The sequence below is a fragment of the Chiloscyllium plagiosum genome, unplaced genomic scaffold, assembly GCF_037043375.1.
Source record: "Chiloscyllium plagiosum isolate Xiang-an unplaced genomic scaffold, Cpla_swu_hap1 HiC_scaffold_35, whole genome shotgun sequence".
Classification (NCBI taxonomy): domain Eukaryota; kingdom Metazoa; phylum Chordata; class Chondrichthyes; order Orectolobiformes; family Hemiscylliidae; genus Chiloscyllium; species Chiloscyllium plagiosum.
The window spans coordinates 31,721,529-31,738,744 of record NW_028270173.1 but is presented as its reverse complement, the minus strand read 5'-3'; the positions used below and the strand labels follow the sequence as shown (position 1 = coordinate 31,738,744).

General features: G+C 49.1%; 1 protein-coding gene across 1 annotated transcript in view; it reads right to left on the bottom strand.

Annotated features, from left to right (window-relative positions):
• LOC148140613 (cytochrome P450 2K1-like) overlaps window positions 1-17,216 on the bottom strand; it is a 41,606-nt gene that overhangs the window by 6,492 nt on the left and 17,898 nt on the right. Inside the window, exons 5-7 of the mRNA XM_087978967.1 lie at window positions 13,477-13,650; window positions 3,374-3,515; window positions 27-214 (exon numbers count right to left, since the gene is read on the bottom strand). Coding sequence (XP_087835093.1) covers window positions 27-214; window positions 3,374-3,515; window positions 13,477-13,650 — 504 coding nt within the window. The remainder of the gene's footprint in view (window positions 1-26; window positions 215-3,373; window positions 3,516-13,476; window positions 13,651-17,216) is intronic.

The following is a 17,216-nucleotide window of genomic DNA, read 5'->3' as shown; positions in this document are numbered from 1 at the left end:
GCCTGGTTTATATCGTTCAGAACTACCTTTGGAATGAAATGTCCTTTCACGTGTGTGTCCTCGGTTGTTGAATGAGGAAGGTTCATGGGGACGATGTTGGCAAATCTCTGGATTTCGTGAATCACAGCCTCAGTGTAAGGCATTCGCTTTCGGTCTTCGGTTACAGGGGCACGTCCGGCTCCTATCACCTGATCGATTTCTTCCTGAACTTTCCCTGAAATAGAGAAAGCTTGGATTGGGGAAACTGCCGTCAAACAACGGGATAGAAATTCATCAGTGACAGAAATTAGGCGCGATCAATGTGTCTTATGTTCCCCATTGGATATTCATCAACTTCAATAAACACAAAAGCCAAATACATACAACAAGCGAGTGGTTGTATTTGGGTCACTGTGTGCTAACCTTCAAGGTCAATGTTATCATTTTATTTTTCACTCATGGGATGGGCACGTTGCTGGCTCGGTCAGCATTTGTTGCCCGTCCCTAGTTGCCCCTCGAGAAGGTGATGGTGAGCTGCCTTCTTGAACCGCTGCAGTCCACCTGTTGGAGTGAGACCTGCAATGCTGCTAGAGATGGAGTTCCAGGATTTTGACCCAGTGACGCTGAAGGAACAGGGATATATTTCCCAGTCAGGATGGCGAGTGGCTTGGAGGGGAACTTGCAAGTGATGGTGTTGCCATGTATCTGCTGCCCCTGCCCTTCTAGATGGACTTGGAAGGCTGATTACAGATTTGTGGTGAATTGCTGCAGTGCATCTTATCGATGGTACACAGTACTGCTACTAAGTGCCGGTGGTGGATGGAGTTGATGCTTGTGGATGTGGTGCCAATCAAGCGGGCTGCTTTGTCCCTGGGTGGTGTGAAGCTTCTCGAGTGCTGTCAGAGTTGCACTCATCCATTTACTTGTGAAGACAATTGGACAACACTTCTAAAATAATTCCATGGCAATTTTGGAGTGACAGATATTTATTACCATTGAGAAGGATTCCATTGCAAGTGGATATTTACTGAGCCTAAATGTCTATGAAAATACCTGCTCGGCTCAGAACTCACCCAAGACAGGAGGACCCCGGGTGGAAACGCTTTCGGGGTTTCCTCAAAAGCAGCCCAGAAGGGGTCAAAGGTTTCAGGCCCCTGGACTGTGACCAAGTAACGAGGAGACAGTGTGTTCAGGAAGCAAACAAACGATTCAAGAGTGGAGCAAATTCCTGCAGAGGCTGGAGTCTGGACTGAAAACAACAAACGCTGGGAATCACAGCGGGTCAGACAGCAGCCGTGGAGAAAGAGGAAGCTGACTTTTCAAGTCCAGATGACTCTTTGTCAGAGCTGGGCTGAGCAGCTCTCGACTCGAAACATTAGCTTCCTCCCTCTCCATGGATGCTGTCTGACCCGCTGTGATCCCCAGCGTTTGTTGTTCCCAGAACAATTCGAGAGAGTTCATCGGGAACACATGGAGGTGAAGTTCAAGTATCAAAGAGATCGTACAAAGAACTAAACTCTCTGACCCCTGACGCCAGTGTGGCCAAGTCATCAGGTCACACATGAGACTTATTGCTGAGTTATTGAACTGGATTGACAACAAGCCATTCCAAGGGACTGCCTGTGTAAAGTGACCTAAATCAACCAATGGCTTAAGGTACTGTACCAACAGGATGCATTGTATTGCAGGAAATACCTTGCCAGGTTGAATGTGAGAGAGATCGTTCTGCTCTGAATTACAATGAGAGACCTTGGTGATGTCCAGGAGGCCTGCCACTGCTTTGTTCTCTCGTGCAGCACGCTTGTCTACAACCAGTTACATTGAGGTCGAGATGAAGGAAATCGTTTTGACATTTTCTGAAAGGTTGCCTTGCCCTTGCTTCTGAAACATGTTTATTGGTATCATTGGCCATTCTCATCTCCGCAAACCCTTATCGCCATCAGTCCATGTGAATCTGGCTGAAAGAAGCTCAGCAAGTTCTTGTCGGGTTCCTGATATTTCTGTAGAAACCCTCAGAATATTTAAGAAGTGCACATGCTATCCCCAGTGTTACAGACCACACCAAACCCGCTCAAAATATATTAAGAAGATAGCCTAAACCCCCAACATTTTCTTATTTTTAAAGGCAAGTGTGTTCCGGATACAATTTAACTGGTCAAACTACCAGGCTTGAAAGCAAACACAGTTTATTCTTAAAACCCTGTTCAAATACAGACAAATAAGAAATTCTAAAAATTAATTGAACTGTGACTCTATTGAATTGCTAAATGAGATAATACATATGCTAACTACTACTGATTAGCTGTTCCAAGATAGTAACATCCCATAAACACACACTTGGCAAAGGCAAATTCAGTGAAACAGATTGTCTCATGCGCAATTCTCTAGTCCAGTCCATCCAGTGATAACTCTGAGAGAGAACTCGAGCGTTTTGCTTTAACAGGGAGAGATGAGTAGCAGCTTCCAAACCCCAACACGACTGAAAGTTAAACTAAAATCCTGGTTCTGTGGGAGCTTGACACCACCCCTTCCGGCTGCTTCTATTGTTCCAACTTTAAAAAAAAACAAAGCTCGCTGGGCTCAGAGCAGACCGCTGGGCTTCTAGTTTGCAACACTTGTTTTCAAAAGGACAAATCCTTCTTAAAGCAGCAGCTCATAACATCAGGTAAACATGGCTCTGGAAATTGAGATTAGAATACTTTGGTTGCTGATTCTAACCAGCACAGACCCAAAGGACCTTTTATTGTGCTGTAGAGCTCCATGACTCTCAACTCCAATCATCTGTGCGTGAAGTAAGGTGTGTGATACAGTCTTTTGGATTTTTGAATTTTGAACCAGTGGCATTTGGATTTTCCTTGTGTCAGAAGGGGTTTAATGATTAACTCGTAAGTATTTCTGTCACTGTGGTGAGCTTTCTTAAAGTACAGTATGAGAGAAAGAGAGAGACTTCCTGGAGAGTTTTGTTTACCTTTGGAGGGTTTATGAGCGAACAGAATAAACAGAGTAGTATATTAGGCTTTCACACAGAAGATTCCAGAATTTGGGGGGAGGCTTAGGCGAGACATCCACAGCATGAGCTTTATGGCAGTTTTGACATTGATTTCACGTTGTTATGAGTGTCACACTGGGTATAATCTCTGAATCTACAGTGCACGTCATGCCTGGGGGAGTTACCTTGGGTTCAACTCAATTTCAGAAAGACTCCACTTGCTGACTCACTCACCATCAGCTCCTCCTGAGACCAACCAGTTGAGGTGTTACTGATTAAATTGACCAATTTCACACTGACCATGGGCCTAGTTCACTACTGACCTCGATAGTCCTATCCATATGATCAAGTAACAGTTTGGACACCAACAACAACTGACAAACACAAAGTTAGTGATTCCCTTACTCTGGATATCCGGATATTTCATCATGAGAAGGAGTCCCCAGCACACGGTGGTGGAAGTGGTTTCTGTGCCGGCACCAAACAGGTCAATGATTGTAATCAGCATGTCCTTCTTCTGAATTTCCAAGGCTTGGCCTTTTGATTCCTTCAAGACAAAATAGAATCAAGAAGAAGCTGCCACATTCTTGACAGAAATATTTTAGTGCAACCGGACGCAGCAGGAAGGGAACCAAATACATTCCAGACGACACAGTCCAGCAGCACTTCCCAGGAGGCACCAAGGCACTGAAGGTGTCACCGAGACAGGGAACGGAACGTCAGCAAATCAACTTCCCAGCTCGGGGCGAACATACCCACAACTACGGCAGAATAAAGGAGAAGGTACCACGTTCTTGGGGGAAATATTTGAGTGTGTATATTGCTGGACGGGTCTGTGTCATTGGGGGCAGTGGCTGTCTTGCTCAGAGTCAGGATTTCATGACTTCAGGCCACACTTCACAAATCTGAGTGCACAACCTCAGCTGAAATTTCAGCTCAGTTCTGAGAGGGTGCTGCACTATCAGAGGTGCTGCCTTTCACATGAACTATTTAACTGATTAAACACAGGTGTAATTCTGGGCTCCCTGCTCAGGGAAGGATGTGGTGAAACTTGAAAGGATTCAGAAAAGATTTACAAGGATGTTGCCAGGGTGGAGGGTTTGAGCTACAGGGAGAGGCTGAATGGGCTGGGGCTGTTTTCTCTGGAGCGTCGGAGGTTGAGTGGTGAACTCATCGAGGTTTATAACATCATGAGGGGCATGGATATGGTGAAAAGCCAAGGTCCTTTTCCAAGCGTGAGGAGTCCAAAAGTAGAGGGCACAGGTTTAAGGAGAGAGGGGCAAGATTTAAAAGGGACCGAAGGGGCAACTTCTTCACACTGAGAGTGGTGCGTGTGTGGAATGAGCTGCCAGAGCAAGTGATGGAGGCTGGTACAATTACAGCATTTAAAAGACATCTGGATGGGCATATGAATAGGAAGGGTTTAGGGGGATATGGGCCAAGTGCTGGCAAATGGGAGTTGATTAATTCAGGATATCTGATCAGCATGGATGAGTTGGAGCGAAGGATCTGTTTCGATGCTGTACATCTCCAAGACTCTGGGTACATGTAAAACATTATGTTATTAATTTAACAAGGACAGAGAAGCTCTTCATTGGTATCTTAGCCAATGTTTACACTTCTACCAAAAGAGTGATCTGGTCATTATCACTGTTATTAGTGTGGGGCCTTGCTGTACACAAATTCATTAACTCATTCCCCTGTGTTACAACAAACGTCACATTTTAAAAATCAATCCTTCTCTGTAGAATGCTTTGGGACATCTCAATGACATGAAAGGTAATATATTGAGGAGTAAGACTTGGGTATGCAGGCTATATTCATTACTACTTTTGTACACTTGACAGAAGTCAGCAATATATTCAGCAGTGAACAAGATATTAACAAACTTTAGGACGTCAAAGGTGGATTGGGAAAATGGACAGACGAAAGTGACCAGAAAGAATGGTGAAGTGATACACTTTTCTATGAAGAATGAGGGAAAGACAATATGGAGTCAACCATTTGATTCTAAAGTCAATGCAGAAGGAGACAGAGCAGATGGGAATCGACATTGACCACAGATACCGAGTGGAAAACCGATGGGAAACCTGGGTGGCTTTCCATCAGGAGCTATTCCATTGCAGTCAGGAGCTAACTTGGGAAGCCTCAGGCCTATGGCCCATTTCAGCCCAGGGTGGGAATGATGAACCTGCCAGCCAATCAAAGTGGTGGGCACTGCCAGTGTTACACTCAGGTCTTCACCATAGATAGTCACTGGATCACCACAGACAGACAGCGGTGCAAGGGGTAAAGTCACTGGCTTGGTAATCCTGCTAACCCCAGGTCAATGTTCTGTGAACATGGGTTCAAATCCCACCTGTGGCTGATGGTGAAATTTTAATCCAATAAAATCTGGAATAAAGAGCTGGCCTTGCTGTGAAAGCCCACCTGGTTCCGATGTGGAAGGGAATATCTGGATTCTTACCTAGTCTCGCCTATACACGAAGGCAGAGCCACTGAAAGATAACAAAAAAGAGAAAATGCTGGAAAATCTCAGCAGGTCTGGCAGCATCTGTAAGGAGAGAAAAAAGCTGATGTTTTGAGTCTAACTGACCCTTTGTCAAAGCTTTGACTCAAAACATCAGCTCTTTTCTCTCCTTACAGATGCTGCCAGACCTGATAAGATTTTCCAGCATTTTCTCTTTTGGTTTCAGATTCCAGCATCTGCAGTAATTTGCTTTTAGCGACTGAAAGATGGTTGACTGTTAACTGCCCTCTGGACAATTTGGGAGGGGCAATAAATAGGCAGTACAGTGGTTACCACTGCCTCCCCACAGCACCAGGGAGCTGGGTTCCTTGGGTGACTGCGTGGAGTTTGCACGTTCTGCCCGTGTCGATGTGGGTTTTCGCTGGTAATTCCGGTTCCCTCCCACAGTCCAAAGATGTGCAGGTTCAGTGGATTGGCCACAGAAAATGCAGGGTTACAGGGAAGGGTAGGATGCTGTTCGGAGGGATAGCACAGACCCAATGGGCCAAATGGCTTCCATCTGCACTGTCCGGATTTGATGATTCTATCCCCCTGTGATGCCCACTGCGATTTGAAAGAGTTGGTTTAGGTTTCAACCTAAATGGGAGAACGGAAGGGGCTGAGTGTAGGCTGATTGTTCTCAAAGCCCGATTGTGAAGTCGTGATGTTGTGGGAATGTCACAGGGATTACTGGTTCAGAACCCCAGGCTCGTATTCTGGGGGTATAACTGTGGATGCTGTCAATCTGAGAGAAGACCAGAAAGTGCTGGAGAAACTCAGCAGGTCAGGCACCATCTGTGAAGGGGGAAACAGTGTTAATGTTTCATGTCTGGCCTGGTCCTTTTTCCGAACTCATTCGCTGGGGGAGTCCTGCCATGGTAGACTGCAAAAGTTGAATTGAATGAAAATCTGGAATTAAAAGCTAATCGAATGGCAATTGTAAACCTCCTGTCGTTGAAGCCAATCTGGTTCAATAATGTCCCTCCGGGAAGAAAATTGGCCATCCTTACCTGGTCTGGTCTACATATAACTCCAAACCCATAGCTATGTGGTTGACTCTTAACTGCCAATTAAATGAGCAAAAAAGCTGGCCCCATCCCATGAAGATAGAAATCACTGTCAGGATGTTGTCAGCTCCTTCACAGAGAACAGGCTTCGGGAGTTATTGAAAGAAGAGTTATTGAAAGGGTGGCACGGTGGATCAGTGGTTAGCACCACTTGCCTCACGGCGCCAGGGACCCGGGTTCGATTCCACCTTCAGACAACTGTCCATGTGGAGTTTGTTCATTCTTCCCCTTGTCTGAACGGGTTTTCCTTCGGGTGTTCCGGTTTCCTCCCACAGTCCAAAGTTGTGCAGGTTAGGGTGGGTTGGCAGTGCTAAATTGCCCCGTCGTGTCCATGGATGTGCAGGCTAGGTGGATTAGCCATGGGAACTGCAGGGATAGGGGGATGGGTCTGGGTTGGATGCTCTTTGGAGGGTTGATGTCGACTCGATGGGCCAAATGGCCTGATCTATGATTTGAACTCAAACACAAAATGAAGTGCTAGCAGACAATGGATTGGGAAGTTGAAAGCAGAGATGGGACACCTTCCCTCTCCCTATCGCTCAGAGTAAAGTCCTTTGATTGGTGATGATGTGCCTGAGCGTAAAGAATATCCCTTTCTGATATTTGTCACCCATGAGTCCCAAGGTGGAGGGTAAGGACAGACTTGGAGTTCCTAGCCTCCCAGGAGTATGATACCTGAGGTGGTGGGGTGAGGCCTTCAGCTAGGCCTTGGCTTCAGAAAGGCTCCTGTGGACAGGAACGCTGCCCTCCGACCTCCTCGGAGGAGCCCAACTCAGCTGCACCCCCTACCATGGTGTCAAAATGTCCCACGGCCTCCAAAGGCACTTCCTGGGGTTTGGGGGGTGGGGGAGGGGCACGGGGAGAGAGTTTGGTGATGATTAAATCCCACTCACCCTGGGGTCAGACTTTGGGAGGCAGCTGTTGGTTTGCATAATATCCGAAGTTGGCACAGCCAATCGAGAGGCCCCTTAGAAAACAATCAGACAAAGTCTTTGGCTCTTTATTGTCAGGGAGTACAAGGGTGAGGAAGTGACCTTAAACCTCTACATAGGGGGAAAGGAAGCCTGGCATAGCTTCAGCTGGTGCACTGTATCCATTGTGACATTACACTTTGAGAAGGATCTTGGAGCTGTGCGGTGGGGGCAGAATATTCCGTGAAGAATAAATGTATTCCTGAGTGTTGTACCAATAGCCGGGATGGCAGAGAGACTGTGGGAGCTGGGGGGGTACGAGCATGGTGGGGTTTGTTTATTCCCCTCAGAATGAAGAAGGCTGAGGGGAAACTGAATGGAACCGTTCAAAGGCATGAATGGTTTTGTTTGGAAGAGAAAGTGAGGTCTGCAGATGCTGGAGATCAAAGTTGAAACTTTATTGCTGGAACAGCACAGCAGGTCAGGCAGCATCCAGGGGACAGGAGATTCGACGTTTCGGGCACAGGCCCTTCTTCAGGAATGAGCAGAGAGTGTTCAGCAGGAGAAGATAAAAGGTAGGGAGGAGGGACTTGGAGGAGGGGAGTTGGAAATGTGATAGGTGGAAAGAGGTCAAGGTGAGGGTGATAGGTCGGAGTAGGGTGGAGGCGGAGAGGTCAAGAAGAAGACTGCAGGTCAGGAAGGCGGTGCCGGGCTGGAAGGATCCGGCTGAGACAAGGTGGGGGGAGGGGGGATGAAGAAACTGGTGAAGTCCAAGTTCATCCCCTGCGGTTGGAGGGTTCCCAGTCGGAAGATAAGCCGCTCCTCCTCCGACCGTCGGGTTGTTGTGGTTTGGCGGTGGATGAGTCCAATGACCTGCATATCCTCGGTGGAGTGGGAGGGGGAGTTGAAATGCTGTGCCACAGGTTGGTTGGGTTGGTTCGTCCGGGTGGCCCAGAGGTGCTCCCTGAATCGCTCCGCAAGTAGGCGGCCTGTCTCCCCAATATAGAGGAGGCCACACCGGCTGCAGCGGATGCAGTAGATGATGTGGGTGGAGGTGCAGGTGAATCTGTGGCGGATATGGAAGTTTCCCTTGGGGCCTTGGAGAGAAGTGAGGGGGGAGGTGTGGGCGCAAGTGTTGCACCTCCTGCGGTTGCAAGGGAAGGTGCCGGGAGTGGTGGTTGGGTCGGTGGGGGGTGTGGATCTGACAAGGGAGTCGCGGAGGGAGTGGTCTCTACGGAAAGCTGATAGGGGAGGGGAGGGAAATATATCCTTGGTGCTGGGGTCTGTTTGGAGGTGGCGGAAGTGACGGCGGATGATGCGCTGTACATGGAGATTGGTGGGGTGGTAGGTGAGGACCAGTGGGGTTCTGTCCTGGTGGCGGTTGGAGGGGCGGGGCTCAAGGGCGGAGGAGCGGGAAGTGGAGGAGATGCGGTGGAGGGCACCGTCGACCACGTCGGGGGGGAAATTGCGGTCCTTGAAGAAGGAGGCCATCTGTGTTGTACGTATTTTGAACTGGTCCTCCTGGGAGCAGATGCGGCGGAGACGAAGGAATTGGGAGAATGGGATGGCGTTTTTACAGGGGGCAGGATGGGAGGAGGTGTAGTCCAGGTAGCTGTGGGAGTCGGTAGGTTTGTAGTAGATGTCCGTGTTGATTCGGTCGCCTGAGATAGAAACAGAAAGGTCTAGGAAGGGGAGGGAGGAGTCCGAGACTGTCCAGGTGAATTTGAGGTCGGGGTGGAAGGTGTTGGTGTAGTGGATAAACTGTTCAACCTCCTCGTGGGAGCACGAGGTAGCGCCGATACAGTCATCAATGAAGCGAAGAAAAAGATGGGGGGTGGGGCCAGTGTAGTTGCGGAAGATGGATTGTTCCACATACCCTACGAAGAGGCAGGCATAGCTGGGGCCCATGCGGGTGCCCATGGCTACTCCTTTTGTTTGGAGAAAGTGGGAGGATTGGAAAGAAAAGTTGTTCAGGGTGAGGACCAGTTCGGTCAGTCGAAGGAGGGTGTCGGTGGAAGGGTACTGGGTGGTACGGCGGGAAAGGAAGAAGCGGAGTGCTTTGAGTCCTTCGTGATGGGGGATGGAGGTGTACAGGGACTGGATGTCCATGGTGAAGATGAGGCGTTGGGGACCGGGGAAGCGGAAATCCTGGAGGAGGTGGAGGGCGTGGGTGGTGTCACGAACGTAGGTGGGGAGTTCTTGGACTAATGGGGACAGGACCGTGTCGAGGTATGCCGAGATGAGTTCGGTTGGGCAGGAGCAGGCTGAGACGATGGGTCGTCCGGGGCAGTCAGGTTTGTGGATTTTGGGCAGGAGGTAGAAACGGGCGGTTCGGGGTTGTGGGACTATGAGGTTGGAGGCGGTGGATGGGAGGTCCCCAACCTCATCACCTCAGGGGACCTCCCATCCACCGCCTCCAACCTCATAGTCCCACAACCCCGAACCGCCCGTTTCTACCTCCTGCCCAAAATCCACAAACCTGACTGCCCCGGACGACCCATCGTCTCAGCCTGCTCCTGCCCAACCGAACTCATCTCGGCATACCTCGACACGGTCCTGTCCCCATTAGTCCAAGAACTCCCCACCTACGTTCGTGACACCACCCACGCCCTCCACCTCCTCCAGGATTTCCGCTTCCCCGGTCCCCAACGCCTCATCTTCACCATGGACATCCAGTCCCTGTACACCTCCATCCCCCATCACGAAGGACTCAAAGCACTCCGCTTCTTCCTTTCCCGCCGTACCACCCAGTACCCTTCCACCGACACCCTCCTTCGACTGACCGAACTGGTCCTCACCCTGAACAACTTTTCTTTCCAATCCTCCCACTTTCTCCAAACAAAAGGAGTAGCCATGGGCACCCGCATGGGCCCCAGCTATGCCTGCCTCTTCGTAGGGTATGTGGAACAATCCATCTTCCGCAACTACACTGGCCCCACCCCCCATCTTTTTCTTCGCTACATTGATGACTGTATCGGCGCTACCTCGTGCTCCCACGAGGAGGTTGAACAGTTTATCCACTACACCAACACCTTCCACCCCGACCTCAAATTCACCTGGACAGTCTCGGACTCCTCCCTCCCCTTCCTAGACCTTTCTGTTTCTATCTCAGGCGACCGAATCAACACGGACATCTACTACAAACCTACCGACTCCCACAGCTACCTGGACTACACCTCCTCCCATCCTGCCCCCTGTAAAAACGCCATCCCATTCTCCCAATTCCTTCGTCTCCGCCGCATCTGCTCCCAGGAGGACCAGTTCAAAATACGTACAACACAGATGGCCTCCTTCTTCAAGGACCGCAATTTCCCCCCCGACGTGGTCGACGGTGCCCTCCACCGCATCTCCTCCACTTCCCGCTCCTCCGCCCTTGAGCCCCGCCCCTCCAACCGCCACCAGGACAGAACCCCACTGGTCCTCACCTACCACCCCACCAATCTCCATGTACAGCGCATCATCCGCCGTCACTTCCGCCACCTCCAAACAGACCCCAGCACCAAGGATATATTTCCCTCCCCTCCCCTATCAGCTTTCCGTAGAGACCACTCCCTCCGCGACTCCCTTGTCAGATCCACACCCCCCACCGACCCAACCACCACTCCCGGCACCTTCCCTTGCAACCGCAGGAGGTGCAACACTTGCGCCCACACCTCCCCCCTCACTTCTCTCCAAGGCCCCAAGGGAAACTTCCATATCCGCCACAGATTCACCTGCACCTCCACCCACATCATCTACTGCATCCGCTGCAGCCGGTGTGGCCTCCTCTATATTGGGGAGACAGGCCGCCTACTTGCGGAGCGATTCAGGGAGCACCTCTGGGCCACCCGGACGAACCAACCCAACCAACCTGTGGCACAGCATTTCAACTCCCCCTCCCACTCCACCGAGGATATGCAGGTCATTGGACTCATCCACCGCCAAACCACAACAACCCGACGGTCGGAGGAGGAGCGTCTTATCTTCCGACTGGGAACCCTCCAACCGCAGGGGATGAACTTGGACTTCACCAGTTTCTTCATCCCCCCTCCCCCCACCTTGTCTCAGCCGGATCCTTCCAGCCCGGCACCGCCTTCCTGACCTGCAGTCTTCTTCTTGACCTCTCCGCCTCCACCCTACTCCGACCTATCACCCTCACCTTGACCTCTTTCCACCTATCACATTTCCAACTCCCCTCCTCCAAGTCCCTCCTCCCTACCTTTTATCTTCTCCTGCTGAACACTCTCTGCTCATTCCTGAAGAAGGGCCTGTGCCCGAAACGTCGAATCTCCTGTCCCCTGGATGCTGCCTGACCTGCTGTGCTGTTCCAGCAATAAAGTTTCAACTTTGTTTGGAAGAGTAAAGTCAAACTGGTATTGGGGGGAGGGTGGGAGGTCAGTGGACACGGGATTTCAGGTGATTTCCAAGAGACCCCGCAGAGCTGACAGGAAGGAATGTCTGTTTTACCTGCACCGTCTATTAAGTGATGGGGCTTCCACTCTGAAGACAGCGGTGGAGACAGACTCAGAGTAACATCTCGATAATGAGTGGACAGGAAGGGTCAGGGGGCTGTTGAGGCTGGATCGTTAAGCGTATGAAAGACTGAGATAGGAAGGTTTTGAATCAGTGAGAGAACCAAGGGTTATGGGGTAAAGAGTCAAAGAAACGTGGTGCTGGAAAAGCACAGCCGGTCAGGCAGCATCCCAGGAGCAGGAGGGTTAATGTTCCGAGCATAAACTCTTCGTCAGGAATGTGTGCCCTCATGCTTGAAACGTCGATTCCCCTGCTCCTGGGATGCTGCCTGACCTGCTGTGCTTTCCCAGTGTCACACTCTTCGACTCCGATCTCCGGTATCTGCAGGCCTCACTTTCTCTGAGTTGATTGCGGGGTAAAGGCAGGCAAGTGGAGTTGAGGCTATCATGATCTCACCAAATGACAGAACAGATTTGATGGGCTGAAAGGTCCATTTCTGCTCCTATGTTTTACGGTCTGTGGTCTTATTTGTAAGAGGTGGATAAATACTTGAAGGGAAATGTGTGATAGGGCAGTGGGGAAAGAATAGGGGAGTGGGATAGCTCTACCTGGGAGCAGCAATCGATTCGATGGGCCAAATGACCTCCTTCTGTCCTGTAACACCCTACAATTCTCTGAAGGAAAGTTGTCTCTCCTGTCTAAGTTCACCATTAGACTTCAATCCACTCTGGCAGCACAGCAGAGATGAAGGGCTGGTCTTAATGGATGTGAGGTTTAAATTCACTTGTCTCAAAGAGATTGACATCCCAGACAACATGAGCAGAGGACAGCTCCAAAGCACTCAACAACACATCCAGGTGTAATTTGAGGGACGTTATTCAGGGAAAATAACGTGTAAAATAAGTAGAAGCTCCTCACCAATTATATTCTGAGAAGACATCTCTCTCACGTTGTAAATTGCGAGATTGAAACTCATACATCCTTCAGGGATGTGTAATCGTAATGTCACTGGTATCGTCATCGCTATGCCAGGCTAATGTACCCATACCCCTACATGTGTTCAAATCCCTCCATGGCACATGGTGAAACTTGAATAAAAATCTGCAGTTTATAGCTGGTCTAATGGTGACCATGTATCAAACTGTCGATTGTTGTAAAAAATCCATCTGGTTCACTGATAACCCTTAGGAAAGGAAATCTGCCAGTCTTACCTGGTCTGGCCTACATGTGACTCCAGACCCACAGCAATGTGGGTGACCCCACTGCCCTCCGGGTAATAAATGCTGGCCCAGCCCCTGTCACTCACATCCCATGTCTGAAACCAATGCTACATCCTGGACACAAACATCCACATGATGTCATGAGCACTACGATCAGAGAAATGATCAGATACAGTGAGCGCTTGAAGCTACACATTCGTAGTTCCATCAGAGACTAGGGGCAGCACTGAGTGACATATTAACAGATGTTTAACACAGAATCTTCCTCCATCAAAACCCACAAAGTCCTGGTGTGGAGTCTGAAATCTGGGGAGATTCCCCTTACTGCTGGAAAGGTGTGTCACTGTACCTGCTGATGCCTCAGAATTAAGGCCTCGTTTAGGGTCTGAATACTGTTCTCACTCAAGGTTTCTTCAGCCGCTTTGAAGAAACTGTCGAAGATTTCCATCATCTTATCTCGAGTTTCAATCATCTTCCTGCGAGCCGGAATCAGAAATCCCAGAGATGGATAAGAATTGTACAGCTGGATTGGAATAAGAACATAACCAATAAGTTCAGGCCTTGAGTTGATAAGTGACTGTCCGTCTGTAGTCGATGAGTTGGCCAAGTAACTTATGGTGACATAAAACAAAGAGCTGCTGGAAATCGGAAACAAAAGCAGGAATTTCTGGAGAAACTCAGTGCGTCTGGCCACATCAGTGAGAAAAAAGCAGAGTTAACATTGTGAGTCCGGTGAGGCCTTGGGACTTTTTTTAAAAATTGGAACAGGAATGGCAAGTTACGTGAACCTTGCATGACCTTGGTCAAAAAGAAAAAGGAGAAATATGTAAAGTCTGGGAGGATGGAATTAACTGATTAGCGATGAAGAAAGGTTGGATAGACTAGGTTTGTTTTCACCGGAACGCAGGAGGTTGAGGGGTTAGAATAGAGTTAATAGAAAATAATAAGGGGCTGGGATGGAGTGGATAGGGAAGACCCGGGTTACCTCACAGAGAGGCCAAAAATTGGGCACACGACTTTACGGTGATTGGTGGAAAGATTAAAAAGGACTCAAGGAAAAACTTTTTCCCAGCCACAGGGTGTTGGGAGTCTGGAATCTGCTGCCCAGTTTGGTTGCTGAGGTGGGAAATCGCTGGAAAGGAGCCTGCATCCGCACTGGACACACTGTAACCTGCAAGGAAATGGACTGGATCACGGAAAGTGGAATTTGACCGGGTGGTGACATTATTCATCCAAGGGCTGAATGGCATCGTTCTGATGTGTAACTGTTCCGAGGGGCTCCCACCTCTCACCTCGTTATTGACCTTCTGATTTATCAGTGAGGCAAGGCCGCTCTCTCGCTATCCCCACAGACTTTAAACGCCTGGCTGACCTGAGGCTTTTTCTGAAATACTGTCAAAGTGATCTGGTCCCATCTTGTCACTGTCCAGGGTATTGTTGGTCATGGCTTCGCAGCAATGTCTTCTGGAGTCTTTTCCCCCTTGCTTTTGGGTTTTCTATCTTTTTGTTTCAAAGTCTTGTTCTGCACCATTTGGAGTCTTCCCATTTTTTTCTCAGCTTCGCCTTTGAATCTTGCAAGGGCAAGTGATTGTTATTTGAGTGGGTGTGTTCTAGAACCCAGGTCCTACAAAGTAGGGCCTGCCTCCCACCCGCCTCCTCTAACCTAAATTAAAAGTCCACAGACTTGCCCCAGAAAGAGGGTCCAAGGAAGGTCCTGTGGATTGAAGAGTGAGGCTTTAGCTCAGGACTCTTTGACAAGGAGGTTGAGTGAAGTGATTATGCCACAGTTGAAGAGGGGGAAGACATGACTGCCCAGCTGGTTCAGTGTGCTACGTGCTTGATGTGGGAGGTCAATGACTCTGGTGTGTCTGGCTCATATAAGTGTGGAAAGTGTGTGCATGTTCAGCTACTGACAGAGCATATTGCAGCACTGATGAAAGAACTCGAGGACCTTAGGCCCGTCCGAGAGAATGAGATCTTTCTGGAGAAGACCTTCAGCGAGGTAATTACACCAATCGTACCAGAAGAGAGCAGAAGAGAGCAGACGATGAGGAAGGCAGAGAGGAGACAGGTGCAAGAGACCCCGGGGGATGTACCTGTCAGGAACAAGTTGAATTTTTTGGAAACAGGAGAGACAGATGACACTGCCAGTCCGCGAGGCGGCCAGGTCTGTCAATCAAAAGTTGGCGTGGAGGCAGAGCGGAAGAGTCGGGCATTGCACAGAGCCGTGGTAATAGGGGACTCCATAGTGAGAGGAACTGACCGGGGTTTTTGTGGCAGCAGATGGGACTTAAGGATGGTGTGTTGCCTTCCTGGTGCCAGGGTTAAAGAAATCACAGACAGAGTGCAGGAAATCCTCAAGGACGAAGGTGAAGAGCCAGAGGTGGTGGTACATGTCGGCACAAATGATGTCGGGAAGAAGAGGAGGATCATACTACAGCGGGACTTCAAGAACTAGGAAGAAGGCTGAAAGGCAGGACATCCAGGGTGGTTATCTCCGGTTTGCTTCCAGTTCCTCGGGCTGGAGAGGCCAGGAACAAGGAGATAATGGACTTGAACGTGTGGCTGGGGAACTGGTGCAGGAAGCAAGGATTTAAATTCTTGGATCACTGGGGTATATTTTGTGGTAAGCATAAATTTTACAAGAGAGACGGTTTGCACCTTAATAGGTTAGGGACCAGCATTCTGGCAGGCAGTTTGCTACTGCAACACCGCGACATTTAAACTAAGTAGTGGGGGGGGGGGGGGGGGGGGGAGACAAACTGGAAGTTTAAGAAGGAAATTGAAGGGAAAGTTAGAACAAGAGAAGTCAAGAAAGACAACTGTACCAATGAGGCAGAAAACTCAAAAAGGGACCATGCTGTAAGGTTGAGTGAAATAGGAGTTGATGGGAAGGGTGAGGGCAGTAACAAATTAAAAATACTATACATGAATGCACGAAGCATTAGAAATAAAATGGATGAACTTGAGGCTCTTTTGGAAATTGGCAGATACAATATTGTGGGGATAACTGAGACATGGCTTCAAGTGGACAGGGCCTGGGAAATGAATATTCAAGGCTACACGTGCTATCGTAAGGACAGACTGACGGGCAGAGGGGGTGGGGTGGCCATGTTGGTAAGGGATGATATTCAGTCCCTTGCACGGGGGGACATAGAATCAGGGGACGTAGAGTCAGTATGGATAGAGCTGAGAAATTCTAAGAGTAAAAAGACCCTCTTGGGAGTTATCTACAGGTCCCCAAACAGTAGTCTGGATGTCGGATGTAAGTTGAATCAGGAGCTGAAATTGGCCTGTCGCAAAGATGTTACTACAGTTGTTATGGGGGATTTCAACATGCAGGTAGACTGGGAGAATCAGGATGGTATTGGACCTCAAGAAAGAGACTTTGTGGAGTGCCTTAGAGATGGATTCTTAGAACAGCTGGTGCTGGAGCCTACCAGGGAGAAGGCAATTCTGGATCTGGTATTGTGCAACGAACCAGAATTGATCAGGGACCTCGAAGTGAAGGAGCCATTGGGAAGTAGTGACCATAATACAATAAGCTTCAATCTGCAATTTGAGAGGGAGAGGGTACAATCGGAAGTGACAATATTTCAGTTGAATACAGGGAACTATGGAGCTATGAGGAAGGAGCTGGCCAAAGTTCAATGGTGCAATCCCTTAGCAGGGATGACAGTGGAGGAACAATGGCGGACATTTCTGTGTATAATGCAAAAGATGCAGGATCAGTTCATTCTAAAAAGGAAGAAAGATCCCAGGAGGAGGCATGGGTGGCCGTGGCTGACGAGGGAAGTTAAGAAACATATAAAGTTAAAAGAGAAAAAGTATAACATAGCAAAGATGAGTAGGAAAATGGAGGACTGGGAAGCTTTTAAAGAACAACAGAGGATTACTAAGAAGGAAATACGCAGAGAAAAAATGAGGTACGAAGGTAAACTGGCCAATAATATAACGGAGGATAGTAAAAGTTTTTTTAGGTATGTGAAAGGCAAAAAAATGGTTAGGACTAAAATTGGGCCTTTGAAGACAGAAACAGGGGAATATATTACGGGGAACAAAGAAATGGCAGAAGAATTGAATTGGTAC